Below are 17,023 nucleotides of genomic sequence, written 5' to 3'. Positions count from 1 at the left end.
TATAAGATTTATTTAATAATATACATTTAAATTTAGATTTAAAACAAAAATAAACGAAAGGTAAGATATCTTGTGCAACTTTATTATATATATGTGCAATTAGACCTATGAAGGATTTGTTAAGTTTTGAAGAAGAAAAGGCTTTGAATTTATTTCTTTTATTTTTATTACTTATGCTTAATCATGTGTCTGTCATCTTAAACATAAGACTTTTAAAATTATGGCGGATAAATAATATGATATTAAAAATGTATTACATTCTTTACAATTTTATTTTCTAATTTAGGTATATTCTAGAATTGATATGAAATGAGATTTTTTAGTTTTGGTGTATTTAGGTGTTCCAAAAAATTACTACAACTTATATGTAAGACTAAATGTAAATTGAGGGATTTTTTTCTCTGTATTTCTTCTTTATATAAATCCGAAATATTTTTTGCTTAATATATATATATATATATATATATATATATATATATATATATATTAAGCAAAATAAATAACATAATTCTCAAAAAATACACAGGATATTGGTCTGATTGAAACTTGACGATAGCATGAATATGTCGTAACTTGGAGATATTGTATTAGGGATGGTAATGAGAGGTCTCTTGGCACAGCCACCACAAAACCATGCCGCCACTTCGCCCACGTAACGATTTGTGAAGATATATTTGTACGTTATCGTTAGTGTGAGGGCGTGTCGCGTCCCGTGTAAATAGATTAAATAAATTGTGATTTGTACAAAGTATGCGCTCGTTTTATTTACAACTACCCTACGAAATAAGTTAATATTTTGGTATGATGTGTTTAGTGTATTTAGATCAGTGATTCCCAAAGTGGTCTATATCGACCCCTAGGGGTCTATGACAACCTGCAAAGGGTCTACGTCAGCGAAAAAAAATTTTTGGGTCCATGAAATGAAAATGGGGGTCCACGATAGTGGATCTCAACACATACACTGATAGTACCTATTTACTTAGATCATAATATCTTATAATATCAAAACATTTACATTATTTATAAAAGTACCTATGAAGTAAAAAAAATATTATATATGATTATAAAATTGTGTAAGTTGTAGGATGTTGGTATGCGCTTTGTGGTCGCAATACATTTTGTACTTGTAAAAACCTGAGAGTCGCAGCCTCGTGTTTATTTAATGTTACGTATATTTTACATAACAGATACAAAATTTTATTTTGAGTCGTTTTAATTTAAATTCAATTAATAAATGTGTAAATTAACATGTGTTGTTACTTTAAGTTTTTAGCACTAAACTTTACTACAGTTAGAAATTTACAGGAAATCAATATCAGGTGAGTAGGGGGTCTACCCAACACGGAAAAACATTGCATGGGGTCTGCGACACAACTTTGATTTAGATTATCCAATTAATCAGCGGAGAGATCTGAAGAAGAACCAAGTTCATCGAAGTAGCTCGAAGACTTGCACGTCTGAAGTATCAGTTGAGAGCACACTGCCAGTTCATTTGACGGCCGTCGGCACCAAAAGTTTCTCTATTGGCAACCACGAGCTGGTGGGAGTGGTCAGCCCCCACTAGACGGACTGACATGGTGGCGATCTTTGGAACATACCTATGCCTTACTGTGGGAATCTGTTAGCAGAGAAGATGGTGATGTATAAAAAATCCAATATATTCTTTTCTAGTATTTTATTTTAAAAGTATCAATATCTAGACATATAGGCATTTTTAGTGTCCACAGGATTTAAGGTGCAGGGTTTAGATGGCGTTAGGTCTGAACCTCTTTCAAAGGGCACAAAGCTTAAAACTCTCTCAGAAGCCTTGGCTCGGGTCGCTATGTTTTACTACAGGGGTGAGCAACTTTTTTGGTCGGAGGGCAGCAGTTTCAAAAACAGTTGACCATGAAAAAAAATAAAGTATATATTCAAGGTTCAAACCATGTTCTAAACGTAATTTATGTTAGTAATCATATAGATAGATATAGATTTACAGATAGATATAGATTTACAACTAATTAGACGCTTTTATTATATTTAAAGCCTTGATTCTAGCATTTTTTTTTTAAAATACAAAAAAAATTAAAATTTACTTGCCTCGTGGGCCGCGGGTTGCTCATCCCTGTTCTACTACGTTGCCAGATATGGATTTCATCTGGGTCTTAAATAGCGTATGCTGACGCTTCATGGCGAATTCTTATTGACCCTTATAAAAATAAGCGGTGTCTATTCGTGGGAATAACTGTATGAAACGAAAGCGCGTGACCATCGACTACTGGCGCCATCTGTCGGGACCGTCCGAAGTTTGTGTCATTTTTGGTAACTCGTACAGTATTTATTGGAATCAGGCGTTACCTTGCGGAAGTCCATCCTAAGTAAGACATGCAGTGGTAGTCGTGCAACAAAGAGCACCGCCCGTCAGCCCGCTGATAAATGCGTATGTGGCAAACAATGCGAATCACACAATCGCCAACGCCAAATTACTCAAGACGTGTTTCTCCCATCCACGGGGCATCTTCAGGAGTTATGCCTTTCTGAAAATTTTACTATATCGGCACCCATATGCAACAAGAGATGTAAGATTAAAGGTCACAGATCATTAGACCTACCCGGCACCTGATAAATTCAATCGTCGGTGTGTACACAGGTGGACGATATACGTGACCAATTCAGAAGTAGTGCCAACAAGCGATAAACTGGACTATTCGTTGGCATTATGTCACGGTGACGTCATGTAGTAAAACATTGCGGGTATTCCTGTATTTAAAATGCAGCATTGATTCAACCGCCATCTAGTAGCGCTCGCTCAACCTGAAACTTTCATATCAATTATGACATGTAAAAGCGAAATAAAACTAATATTTCTTTGTATAAATTATTATTTATAATTATAATGACAATGAAATGTATTTCGCGGAATATTATTAAACTGATTAAGTTATCACAGCGCCATCTATATTGCAAGATTCTACAACAATTGTAAGAAGTGCTACGATAGACGAAAAAGAGTACAACAGCCGTTATTTGCAGAAGTGTTGTGCATTTCCCTTCCCCACCCTGTCACTGCAGCTGAGCAATTTCGAACTTGATCAGAAAAATCATCAGCGCATCGTCGATCAGATATAAATATATCTGTATATATATATATATATATGTAACTTACACTTAAATTCATGAGATGAAAGGTAGATATTTTGTGCGTTCCAGTAGATAGGCGAGGGGCTAACGTTGCATAAGATGGTAAGTCTTGAGATGTAGCGAAAGCGCGCGCTGGTTTCGAAAGGTGCGTTCACACGCGCGGCAGGAAGGCAGGGTACGCCGCGCCCCGTGCACGCGTTCTTCGTGTTCATGCTTCTTGGCGTAGTCTGTAAACCTTTCCCCACAGTAACCGCAGCGACTGCGCTTGTTCCGACACACGTATACAGCTCGCACATGTGCACGCTGCTTTACACGGTTGTCGAAACATTTACCGCAGTATGCGCAATGATGTTCGCCTGTTCGGTGCCGGTAGCCGTGCATTTGTGAAGCCCGACGGTTAACAAACCCCGCCTGACAAAATTCGCATACGTAGTTCTGGAAGTGCCTGTTCATGTGTTCCAAAAGCACTTTGAAGTTGTTGAACACGTGTTCACATACCACGCAGCGTAACACCTCCTCTTCAAATCTGAATGGCACGATGTGACTCTTTATATCCTTGTGGTAGCCTATCCCGTGGTCATCCTTCAGATGGTCGAGTAGATCCTGCAGCTCCGAGATATACTTATTGCATAGCTTGCAGTTAAGATTCGTGATGTCTAGTTTAATAAGTAATGTGGGCATCGCTTGACTCTTCATGAAATTGGATTCGAATGGATCGTCGTGAGATTGCAAGGTATGTCGCTTTAGGTCGGCAGCTTCCGGATACTGGGCGTCGCAGAAGCAGCACACGTATCCAATGCCACCACGGCAGCGTATAGTCGTTGCGTTCGAATTGGCTAATATCACTCTTAAGTTGTCCAAATGAAGATCTAATTCATTCTTCTTCTTCAGCAAGACGTGCACGTCTGACGTCTCTTGTGTCTTGGACTTGTTGACGGGCTCTGCGGATATCTCTATGTACGCTACCTTCTGTTTCGTTCTGATCCCGGATGAACGTTTACCTAGAAATAAATACAATGCGATTAAAATAAGAATAGGACAGGCTCTCGGCTAACTTCACTCATATAAGTACGGTCAGCATTAAATATATAAAATAAAAAAATAATAATAATTGTTTTTGTTGATTGTTTAATTTGTTCTACAATGAGCAAAAGAGGTAGTGTTTTACATCGGCCAGCTCGAGAGATTATCAGCAATGTTGATAAGTACTTCGAGGAAGAGAAAAAACGTGCCATTATGTTGTTGGACCAGTTAAAACAAGCAAGAATTGTACCAGGGCCAGATGGCAATATTCATATATCGCGTAATGTATTTGGAAGTTTCATTAAGCATTTGGAAACTGCTTCGAAGGTAACCGAGCGAGTGACTTTAGCCGCTGGTATTATTTTTTAACATTGCTTTTTTTGCACACTATACAAAGTTCCCGTTGTGACGTCACAACATGGCGCTAGGCCGGTCCTATTCTTATTTTAATCGCATTGTACATGGTTACAAGATGTTTCGACAGATTTTTTTCAAATTCTAGTTTATATGTCGGACAGCGGCAATAGATGGCGCTAGTAGTCGAATGTGTAACGCTATGGTATAGCACTTGAACTGTTATATAATAACGCCTCTCGGTTGAATTTGCAATGAACTAACACCTAAAATTTAACGATGACCCGTCATCTAGCGCTTCTATATATATATATGTATATATATATATATATATATATATATATATATATATATATATATATATATATATAGATAAGTGTGTGTGTGTGTGTGCGTAGAAAAGCCAATAGCACAACTGCCCTACGACCAGCCACTGCCCCATTTGGGGTTGCTCGTTTTTAATTTTAGTTTCGTCTGATAAATTTTAATAATCATTAACATTGTTAATATTTGCAAAAATTAATTGTTTCAATCAAATAATAATAAAATTATTTCATGTACCGTAACATATACATATAGATACACAAATGAAAGGGTAACACTTAAATCACGTCATTACTTGAAAACGACTTTACCGATTTGATTAATTTTTATATGTATCAGAGTGACCGGAAAGTAATGTCGCTTTCTTAAGTTAAATTCACACCACTACATTTTTAACGAATTTTTTCCAATCAACTATATATTCGCTTTCGTTATCAACAACCTTTTGCCGTCTAGTATACAAAATCAATGCTGGAGCTGTAACAAATCAGTCGGTTTTTCTGTAAAATATGTCTACACATTACTTTCCGATCCCTCTTATTTTTCTTAATACAATAACCTATGCAGTTTTCATTTGCAATGTCGATAAATAAATAATGAGAAAAATTTCTCACGAGACAAAACATACGTCAAAGCATAAACATTATTTATTAACGCACCAGGAAATAGAAATAAAAATGTGTTGCATTAATATCTATAAACACTGTTTTTGAATTATCCTTTTCATTTTAAGTTTCAAAAATTTTGAAATAGATTTCCAACAGGACTGCTTGGAAGCGGTAAGTGCCCGGGTTACACATATTAGTTTGTCTACCTTGCCGGCCTTGTCCATCGCTGCGTTTACCTCAATAATAATAATAATAACAACTGCTATCAAAAACAATGTGAAACAAATTTCGAAGCATGGATGTAGTTTTATAATTGTACTGTTTTTTTTTTTTAAATAACTAATAGAAACCTGTGAATAAATATTATTTCTTTTATAAGTAAGAAAAGGACCAATATTTAGCCACTTCCGCACATGCAGTTGTAGTCGTGCAACAAAGTGCACCGCCCGCCATCCCGCTGATAAATGCGCATGCGGCAAGCAATGCGAATTACACAACTACCACCGTTAAATTTAACGGTGGTAGTTGTGTAATTCGTTAAATTTAACGGTGGTAGTTGTGTAATTCGCATGGACAATTGACTTCCTCAAAATAACGCCTGATTCCATTAAATATTTCTTTTATACTTACACGTATATACAGGTGATAAGTTATAAATATAATAGTTTCAAAGTGTTGAACGCATCGTCATTTTTCCGCAAAAAACTAGGCTTTTTCACCTATTTCTAATCACCATGTATAAAACAATCGCAGCGAAATATGTTACATTAAATATTTTTCTATTGGAATCCGACATGCTAACAATTTGGTAGTACAAAGTCTGCACAGACAGACAGTAACCATTAACTATTTTTAATATATAGTAATCCGAATTTTATAAACGCTTTTTCTTAATATCAATATGTTACTAAGAAAACATTGAGTTTTGTACAGAATGTACAATACATTAATAGATAGAAATGAGCGATACATTCACCCCTTTTACGATATTCCAATTCAGGGTCATTACATGTTTAGTTTTATTCTATTAGAAAATATAATTGATACTAATCAATCTATACATATATACTAACATATCTACAGAAATAAGAAAATATCAAATGTCTTCTTAAACATAAATAACAAGAACTCTTTTCAATAACACAAAGAAAATGAATTGACGAAGAAGGTTGCAAAAACAACAATTTTCTTTTCCAATACAAAACCTTAGATACTGTCCAACATTTGACGAGAATCGAAACCAAAAAAAAGGTATGTTAGTATGTAATCAAATAAAAACTGTAGTGTACTATAAATTATTGTAAAAATAGTCTTAAAATCTAGTTCACGGACCCTTCTGCTCCGTGAACTCAGTACCGATGAAGCTGTAAAAGCCTTAGGGGTAACAGCATTAACATCTTCAGAAACAATATATCAAGTCTTTAAGTGTATCCAATAGGTGATATATATATATATATAACACGATTCTAAAGTTATGACATTTACATGCATATGCAGTTATGTATGTAAAGTCCATGTTATCGATAAGACAGACCTAGCCCAGGTCCCTACGGGAGTCCCCAGGGGGCCCTTGAGTTAAGTCACTCCATGGAGCGTTCACAGAAGCAATCTAACAGCACAGCGGCCTATTACCGACGAAAGCAAAGGCGACAAAGTCACGAAAAGTAGGTTTTTGTTCAAATCAATAACACTAAAATCGAACATATAGCGAAGCATATTACATAAATTATGATGTCAGATTTAGAACCTCACAGAAAGGCATTTGGGGGAACCCAAAGATCGCAATGACGACCAGTCCTTCGCCGCCCGCCTCCAGCGACTTCCGAAACCTTGACTTTATTGACCACCTGATGAAGGTCCAACGGACGTATCATTTACTTGCTCATCACAAGAGATACATTTCGATTTACACATTCTAGCATAAAAGAGGTAAAATAAAAAAATTGTACTCCTCACAAACTTTATTAAAACACGCCTCTCATATCAAATGTACAGTCTTCTTATGATCCATCATCAGGCTTTTATTCACAAACCACACGTCGTCACACAACTCACAGGTGTAGTTCCTGTAATGCGAACTCATGTGCTCTAGCAGATCTTCGAACACCTGAAATTTATTGCAGCACTCGACACACTGCAATCCTTTGGAGAAGTCAAAAGGTATCAAGTGGCTTTTAATATCCATGTGGGTTACCTTACTGTGGTCTGTTTTAAGATGGTGCATCAGATCTTTAAGACTCGGAACTGAGGTCTTGCACAGCAAGCATTGTAAGTTGGTGACGTCAAGGTAGACTACATATCTGGAGAGGGATAATGTCCGAAGGCATTCGGGTTTGTCAGACCTGTGAGTCTCCAAGCTGTGTTCCTTTAGTTCCGATGGTGAGGAATAATGGTTTGTGCAGTACCCGCATGCGTACTTCGAACCAACGCGAGATCTGATCGGCGTCGCATTAGAATATCGAATGATGGACTTTATATTATCGAAATGAAAGTCTAACTCCGTTGCCCTCTTTGCTACGCGATGTCTTACATTCTTCTCTCTATCCGGGATTCCCCTTTGTGGCTTTATTGCTATAAATGCGGTGAAATTCTTTTTTATGTCTAACGTGATTTTATTTCGTGTGTCGAAGTTGTTCTCCGAAGAATTATTGCTCGCATCTGGAATGAAAATTTACGTTGGTATGATTGTTTTAATATGTGAAGTGAAAACAAAACCACGGTTTGATTGAGGTTACGATATATGAACTGTAATTTTTAAATCAGATTGTAAATGATGATTGGTGATAAAGTTGAAATATTGAGTTATTATGATAAATATAATATGACAGATAGAGAAGATAAGAGTTTGTAGACAAATTTCAATCTAAGAGAGAGCAACAATCAAAGTACTACAAGACGATAATTCAAACGCCACGCTACTGTGGAAACCTTCATGATATAGTTCCCGCAATTGACAGCTGTGTTACTTTAATAATGTTACTAGCATCTGTAACAAGGTTCGGTATGGAATAGTCATGTAGTTTACTTCACAATACACATTTAAATAACAATATAACTTTGGCAATATATTACTAGTATTCAGTGACAACGTTCCGTATGGAACAGTCATGCGGGTTACTTTACACAACATATATAAATAGCTATGTAACTTTAATAATATATTACCAGCTTTCTGTAACAATGTTCCGTATGGAACAGTCATGCGGTTTACATCACACAACAGTCTCTCATTTCAATTAAGATAAACAATCTCTCTCTACTCCCAAGGTTCACTGCTCTTTAAAGTTCATTTAACAAAAATTAGAAAAAAACGTTAAAACAGAATTAAGGGTTTTATGTGATAATAAAGCTTGAGAATATTTTTTTATTATTGTTATATCTAAAAAAACTTGATTAATTGTATTGTAGACTTTAAGGTACGTTTAAAACCTTCATAGTTACTGGATTTGGGTGCTCAATATGAACAAATTTCTATTAAATTGTAATTTAAAATGTAAAAAACATTACCATAAATAATATAAAGTGGAAAAAAAAATAAACAGATAAAGATGGGAACATATGTTTAAACGTAAATGAATAATACACGCATCTATGTAAATTAATCATAAATCAATAATGATATCGGATGAAAAACTGAATTCTAGAAATTTCTAAAAGGCAATATTCACCGTGTTTAGATTCATCTAAATTTACCTACGAATTCATCACCACAATTCATCATTTTAACCAACCTCTGTATTTATAATAACGATAAAAAAGACTGATGCGATTCAATGAGTTCTATAAAAAAGTGTATTTCTAGTAATTGGATTGTAAAACACAATTTCATTGATATTGTTGAAGTAATACTTGTTGGAAGAAATCTTTCCAGCAAATGGTACTGTGCCGTTTGGTAGGAAGAAAGGATCATGTGGAATATCTTTTCCCTAAACACAATCTAAAGACACGGGACACGAAAAATAAACCACGGCAATCCTCACGTCATTTTAAAATAATTGTGATTCGTTCTATGGCATCTTCTATACGTGCTGCAGCCAAAAGCCTCGCCTGTCGTGATGCATTTAAGAAGAATTTAAACACCCACCCTAAGCAACCCGAATTTTAAACCCTGTTCTGTAGAGTACATTTCTGTCAATCAGGTTCTATTCAGATATCTCCATTTAATAAAAACAGTTTCATAAAATATTTCGGCCTTTCAGGCGTATCATATCGATGTACCTCAATCGTCAACAGAGTTTCTCGTCATGTTTAGCCCTCATATGGTTCTTCAAAGTGTTTTGTTGCACGAAAGCCTGCACACAGAGGGTGCACGCGTGGCGCCGGTCGTCCGCGTGTGACCTCAGATGCTGCCTCACCGACTTCTTAGTCGCGTACCACCGGGAACAAACGTGACATTGAAACTGCTTCTCTCCAGAGTGTACTAACATGTGATCTTTCAAACGGTGCTTGAGGTAAAACCTCATATCACAAACATTGCAGACGTGTTTTCTTTCCATCAGATGATCCTTTTTTACGTGACGAGTTAAGGCTCTTTTGTTCTCGAACGTTCTATCACAGGCTTGGCACTTCAATACGACCCGTGGTAGTCCGTGCTCTTTGACCATGTGGTCAACCTTCGTCCAGTAGTCCGCGAACTTTTCATCGCAGAATCTACATTTGTTTCTCTTCTTCAATCCGAGGTGGATCCTTTGTTCGTGGTCGCGTCGTTTTTGGTCGCAGCTGAAGACTTTGGCGCAGTGAGAGCATGGAGCAGCGGTGTTGCCATGACGTCGCTGATGTCCGACTAACCTACGTCTAGATATAAATCCAGCGCAACAAACTTCACACTGGTAATTACTGAAGTGCACATGCATGTGCTCTTGAAGTATCTTGAAGTTTGTGAAGATGGCACTACACACGGCACATTGCAGCGTTTCAGATTCGAATTTGAACGGAATGATTTCGTTTTTTATGTCTGTATGTAGAATTTTCTTGTGGTCATTTCCGAGATGGGTACAGAATGAATCCAAGCTACTGAACAATTTTTCGCAAAGTCGGCATTTCAAATGGGTGATGTCGAGTTTTAGCAGGTAGTCGGTAAACTTTGGCAATTTCGTAAGGGACACCTTGTTGTGTTCTAGAAGGAAGTGTGATTTTAGATCGTGCGGTATTGGAAACCGTTTCGGGCAGAAATTGCATCCATAACCTTCGGCGTCCTTTCCTCGTATCATGCTTGCGTTGGAATACTGCAAAATACATTTAAGATTCTCCTGATGCTTTTTGTATTCCCTTATCGGTTTCTTTTCTGATACAGTTTTATCCATGCTAGCGACTACCTCTTTTGTTTTCTGACGCTGTCCACCTAGAACGAAAAAAATCAATCATTCTTTCAAGTCGCGGATACGTCGTCTCCAACTCTATATTAACTTTTTCTTTGAGATATCAATTCTTATTATTCACATTGACTAGATCCATTTGATAACAATAAGCACTATGTTTGCTAACAGACGATAGATTAAAAATAAATCATATTTGCCAATAGTACTATTTTTTTAGATATAATCCTTGTATTTCTTTTGTTACTTTTACAATTTAGTATCAAATTATTATATTTTTTTGTTCCGTATTGCTAATTCCGAGTCGCTAATGTGGAATAAGAAATTTTGATATTCTTTCATATATTATGTATCAATAAAATATAAATTTACTCAGACTAAAACTTATTTAAAAATCCTATTATAGTGTGGATTATTTATATGAGTAATATAGCTTGGTATGAACCGCTTCCAAAGATCGCTACAATGACTGCTCTTCTCTCACATTCAGAGACTCCGGTGACTTTCAGTGTAATCTTTGAGAAAGGCCTTTGCATCGCAGTGGGCGTCTACCAGCTGATATGACGCTGTATTGCTCTATTACTGTATCAAAAATATGGTGAGTGACAACAAAAAACCCATCCGAGTTTGTTGTCAGCTCTTCTCAAATCACGTATCTTTAGGAACTAGCTTAAGTTGAAAGATACCACTATGGGGGAATGGGGAGGTCAGTCTGATTATCATTTCTCTTAAACTGGACTCTTATTGAATTACCATGAGGTACGTAAGTGACCACTATACATGATTCTTAGTCGATAAAAATTTTAAAAAGTGGTCGAATGAATTTACAATGTACGAGATAGCAAGACAACAATGAAACAACAATAGCAACTGTTGAGTTTATGGCTGGCTCTTATAAATAAAAATTATGTCGAAATTATATTTTATAGTCCAGGAGTAAAAACCAAGGGGATCGACGTAGCTCGAAGAATAGTTTGTCTGAAATTTCAGTCGGAAGGGCATATCGCACATTCAACCGATGGCCCTCGTGGCTAAAAGAAGTTTTGCAAACTGACAGTAGCTTACTACTTAAAACGTTCGTCTATTTAAGTAAAGATATTTTAAATTGAATTGATGAAAAGAAAGAAAAAAGTGGAGGTTATTTTTAACAATATTTACTCTTTAATAATTTAACATTATTAAACATTTTCGCCGTGTTTGCTTCGCATGTGTCCCCGCCAGCTGCACTTCTGCACGAAGCCCTGGCCGCAGTGCTCGCACTTGAAGCGCCTGTCGTCCGCGTGGATCCGCATGTGCTCTCTCAACGTGTTCTTCCTGCCGTACGACTTGTGACAAACATCGCAGGTGTACTGTCTCAAGCCTGTATGCTTCGCCATGTGCTTTCTCAAGCAACTGCTACTGAAGAACTTCATCTCGCACTCCCCACAATTGTGTCTTCTTTCCAGAAGATGGTCTTTCTTCTTGTGTCTCGTGAGCGCTCTCTGATTGTTAAACGATCGCTCGCACGCCTGACACTTTAGAACAACTGGTGGCGCTCCGTGAATTTTTACCATATGATCTATTTTTTTCCAGTAATCTAGGAATCTTTCCTCGCAGAACTGACATTTGTTTCTCTTGTTGAAGCCAAGGTGTGTCCTATGTACGTGCTCGCGTCTCTTGTGGACGCTAGTGAAGGTTTTGTCGCACTGTGCACATTTGAACTCGCCGTCGCCGTGTCGCTTGATGTGGCCTTGCAGAAGGCGCTCTGTTACGTAACATCCTCCACAGATTTTACAAGGATAGTTCCTGAAGTGCGTGTTCATGTGCTCTTGCAGAAGTTTAAAGGTGGCGTATTCAGTAGAGCAGATAGCGCATTTCAGCTCGGGCGTGTCGAATCTGAACGGCAGTATCTGGCTCTTCGTGTCTACATACAGATCCTTATCGTGGGTAGTCTTCAAATGTGTGACGAACTGATCGAGCTGCGGAAAGTCCGTGTCACACAGCGCGCAGCACAAGTAAGTGATGTCCAATTTGACGACGTTCTCGAAAAGCTTGCTCGACATGAACCTAATAAGTCTGTCGTTGTTGTGTTCGTCGAGAAAGTGTTTTTTCAATTTTGTCGGTTGCGGGAACTGCTTGGGGCAGAAAGCGCAGCCGTAGCCCAAGCTGTCTTTGCATCTGATCGGGTTTGCGTTTGAGTTTAGCAATATGATGCTCAAATTGTGTTGGTTCTTCTTCGCCTCGGACAGCATCTCGCTGTCCCTACCCTTGTGTTTTGTTATAAACTTCAATTCCACCGGTTTTGTCTGTCTCGTTTCTATTTTGATCACTCCTCTCACACCTACAAAGAGAAATTCTCATTAGTGTTTATAAACAGACGTACGTATTCTTCTCTGGAAGGTTGTGGCATCACTTCTTTCTTCGCTTTCTGTTCATTATCCAGTCAAGAAAATTTTCAAATAATTATACATACTGGAAAAATAATTTTGATCCTTTTTCTTATAACATTGTCAAGGATAACGATTTTCCTGTAGTAATTGATACTTTCTAAATTTTGTTACCTTTAAACATGGTACTGTGCGGATTAGACCAGGTAATATTGCTAATTCCACCCTAAATCTACATAAAAGGTCTCTACCATCAGAACTTTTAGGTTATTAAAAAAAATGGCGTACTTATTTCTGACTGCAGACCTTTTACATCCATTGAAATAAGGTGATTAATAAATTTTGTTTTTATAAAACTGTCCAAGAACATTTCCTTTAATGGCAATGTTAAATATATTAATAAATATAAAAGGCAGCCGATGTGCCTATACCAACCAACAAGTGTTTCTAAAAATATATCAAAGAACCGCATAAAGTTAAAATTTATTTCGTGGACCCCAGAACAACGACATGTCCGCGTAAAGATTAATAAAATAAAATTGTTGTTATTTTTTAATTTAGTAAATTAAAATGTATAACAATAAATAAAATATTCAGTTAATATTTAACCTAATGATATTTTAAAATCTATTACGTAACTTTTTACTAGGGAAATTTTTGTCTAAAAAGATGTTCATCGGTCAAAAATTTTGTGAGCTATACAAGCGATAGATCTGTTAATAGCTGTTGTAATAAACATCATTTATACAGGATGGATGGTAAAAGGTGTAAAAGTTTTATAGGGGTGATTGCAAGCTCATTTGCTGTCAATTAGTGTATAGTACGGCTTTTCAAAAAATCAATAATTTCAGAAATAAATACCGTACTATGTATAGCTATACATATATACCGTACTATATATATTTACCAACAAAATTTTTCAAAGCTTTGACACCAATTTTAAATCAACACGGAATATAAAGAGATCGATGTGATATATGTTCCAATAATTTACTTTTTTTCTTTTGGAACGCGACGAACCAATAACTTCTGGTAGAAGAAAGTACAGTCTGCAGGGACATATAATAATCAATGATTAATTTTAATATGTAGTAATACGAATTTCGTGAACGCTTTTTCTTACTAATATCAACATAACGTTATTTATTATTTCAGAAAACAATCATCCCAGTATGTTCAACCTTTTATGTGCCATGCCCCACTTTAGCCTTTCAAATATTCTTACGCCCCCTTATGTAACATATATATTTATATATTAAAGCGAAAGTGTTATATTCGCGTCGAGTCCACTTTCGAATTGTCCTCCCGTGGAACATGATCCCCACTTTTGAAAACACTAATTTATCCTAACCATACATCGTCCCTTCAGAGCTCTTACACCTATAAACACTCAGCCTGTATAAACACTGTCAATGTAATCAGAAAAATAAATGGAAAAATACTAATATTTTTAATATAGAGATTATATATTTGTTTAAAACCTATTTTGTTGTTTAGAAAATATCAAGGTGTTTAGAATTGACGTGTCGTTTCAATAAGGCGTTCTGGGCAAAGATCCAACCGCAGTAGTTGCATCGGAACCTGTCGTCATCCGGGTGTAACCTTCGTATGTGTTCTTTTAGGGTCTTCAAGCGGCCGTATGACTTTGGACATGCCTCGCATCCGAACTCCCTGAGTCCCGTGTGCTTGACCATGTGATCTGTTAGCTCCCGTTTTGCGTAAAACGCTTTGTCGCATCTTGTGCACTGGTGTTGCCTTTGCATCAGGTGATCCCTCTTCATGTGCAGCAACCAGCGCTGCTGGGAATCGAAGGCTTTCTCGCACGCCTGGCACTGTACCCCAGGCGTTCGAATCCCGTGGACTTTAGCCAGATGTTCATTCTTGTTCCAATTCTCTTTGAACCTCTGGTTACAATGGCCGCATTTGTGGGGAAGGCTGCAGCCGTGGACAATGCGCTCGTGAAGCTTCCTCATGCGAAGTGTCTTGAACACCTTGGAACACTGATCACATGGAAAATTGCCGGTCTTGTGGCCGTTACCGTGGCAGCGGAGCATGTGCCGATTAACAAACCCAGCGTCACAGACATCGCAAACATAATTCCTATAGTGATTATTCATATGCACTTGAAGCGCTTGGAATTTGTGAAAAACAGTCGAACAGATGCAACACTGAAGGCTTTCCGTATCAAATTTGAACGGAATCATATGATTTTTTATATTCAAATCAATACTTTTACTGTGAACCGTCTTCAAGTGGCGCATCATCTGTTCCAGTGACTGTGTAGGTATACTGCATATCTTGCAGGTTAAAGCTGTTATGTCGAGTTTCACCAGGTAGCCGTGCATATCTCTGCCCTTCATAAATATAGATATGTCTGATTTATTGTGATCTTCCATAGAATGCTTCTTCAAATCACTAGGGTTTGTAAACTGTTCGGTACAGAAGCCACAGGCGTAGCCGATGCCACCTTTACATCGAATAGGCGTCGCGTTAGACCACAGTAATATTTCTCTCACATTAGTTCTATGCTTTTCTAATTCTTCTCCGTGTTTTATTGGAGTTTCGTCCAATGTGCTAGAACTCTCCGTAGCATCTAATATTTCTCTCTCTGGAGATTTATCAAGCTCCTCCTCCATATCATGTTTGGTTTCGGATTCACTCGTTCTTTCCAAGTTAACGATTCGGTTTTCCGTTAAACCTACAAAGAAAATTATAGGTTTAATAAAACGTAAAACTCCGTGAATATTAATAAAGAAAGATAATCAAATAGTATCAAGTTAGTTTGTGATAAACATCGTGGCTTGGATTTATCTTAAGCTGGCAGGAATCTAAATAAGATTAACACTAAACTTATTCCACTATATACTTTTATTCCAACTTGTTCAGTTTTAATTATTGCAAGATCTTCTCTTGTGTCTAATTAGAACAGTTGAGAAGCAATGCTCGGTATTTTGCTGAGATTTCCAATCAGACTTGAGAAGATCGTGGAAGAAATATGGTAAGGTGGCGCCTTTGAAGTGGCAATGGAAGTCACATCGCTCATGCAACCGAAGGCATTGGGCCCAAAAGGCTCTATGATCACCAGTCGGTGCACGCGACCTGGGTAGTCTCCCATCTAGGAAGACCGACGAGATAGTCATGATCGCAAGAAGCCGCTGGAAGGGGGCAGCATAAAACTGATCATCATGGCGAGCTTTTGGGGTGGCCTATGCTTTGTAGTGGGCGTTTATTGACTGTCACGGTGATGACGATGATAAGGAATTCATATGAGTAATCCTTAAATGAATTTAGATTTAGAACAAGACCTTTCAGTGTTGACAAGCATCTATTTTCGATGCAAAAGAAAAACTCTTTTTTTATAACAAGCTTTTAATAAAGTTCTATAACACACTCAATATACGTTATTTACGCAAAAACTTGCCTATATATATATATATATATATATATATATATAGGCGATGTCCACACTGATAATTTTTCCAACATTATCTCTTTTTACACCCTCCACTTAAGTAGTGGTAACCTGACAATAATACCTTCACATAACTACGTAATTTTAATTATTGCTAGCAGTTGTAAAATAAAATTTTATTTTAACTGACAATCAAAATAGAAAAACTCTTCCTCCGCTCTCAATGATCATCATTGAGATATGATCACTTTAAAGACCTTAGCTGTGGTCAAAGTTCTTACATTCCTTTGCCAGTAAAATTACCACACTAGAGAGTTTTAGCCGATTGCTTTAGAACAGAGATACCGATGCGTATTTCTCAAAGACCACTTTTAAAATTTAACTGACTGTCAACTCTTGATAAATGTAATGATAAGATCCATGGAAACTTGGGTTACAAATAAATTCCAAGCACCAATTAAAATTTGTCAAACACACCACAAGTAGTATTTAGTCCGTTTG

General features: G+C 37.0%; 4 protein-coding genes across 4 annotated transcripts in view; all 4 read right to left on the bottom strand.

The window, feature by feature from the left end:
• Nucleotides 1–3,204: 3,204 nt before the first annotated feature.
• On the bottom strand, nucleotides 3,205–8,631 carry LOC137926441 (oocyte zinc finger protein XlCOF22-like). The gene is made up of 3 exons (XM_068770040.1): nucleotides 8,595–8,631; nucleotides 7,485–8,087; nucleotides 3,205–4,121 (listed from the first exon to the last, which is right to left on the bottom strand). The coding sequence occupies exons 1-3, from the start codon at nucleotides 8,629–8,631 to the stop codon at nucleotides 3,205–3,207; spliced, it is 1,557 nt and encodes a 518-aa protein (XP_068626141.1).
• Nucleotides 8,632–9,655: 1,024 nt separating this feature from the next.
• Nucleotides 9,656–10,732, bottom strand: LOC137926440 (zinc finger protein OZF-like). The gene has a single exon (XM_068770039.1). It carries the CDS (start codon nucleotides 10,730–10,732, stop codon nucleotides 9,656–9,658), a length of 1,077 nt encoding a protein of 358 aa, XP_068626140.1.
• Nucleotides 10,733–11,922: 1,190 nt separating this feature from the next.
• On the bottom strand, nucleotides 11,923–13,294 carry LOC137926439 (zinc finger protein 501-like). Its single transcript, XM_068770038.1, has 2 exons — nucleotides 13,285–13,294; nucleotides 11,923–13,064 (listed from the first exon to the last, which is right to left on the bottom strand). Exons 1-2 carry the CDS (start codon nucleotides 13,292–13,294, stop codon nucleotides 11,923–11,925), a joined length of 1,152 nt encoding a protein of 383 aa, XP_068626139.1.
• Nucleotides 13,295–14,602: 1,308 nt separating this feature from the next.
• LOC137926438 (uncharacterized) overlaps nucleotides 14,603–17,023 on the bottom strand; it is a 40,069-nt gene continuing 37,648 nt past the window's right edge. The window contains exon 14 of the mRNA XM_068770037.1: nucleotides 14,603–15,808. Within this exon, the coding sequence (XP_068626138.1) occupies nucleotides 14,604–15,808 (1,205 nt within the window). The 3' untranslated portion in view covers nucleotide 14,603. The remainder of the gene's footprint in view (nucleotides 15,809–17,023) is intronic.

The sequence above is a fragment of the Battus philenor genome, unplaced genomic scaffold (genome assembly GCF_028537555.1).
Source record: "Battus philenor isolate CCGP_79_NKW_IND1 unplaced genomic scaffold, ilBatPhil1.0.hap1 SCAF_29, whole genome shotgun sequence".
Lineage (NCBI taxonomy): Eukaryota > Metazoa > Arthropoda > Insecta > Lepidoptera > Papilionidae > Battus > Battus philenor.
This window is presented reverse-complemented; position numbering and strand designations above follow the sequence as displayed.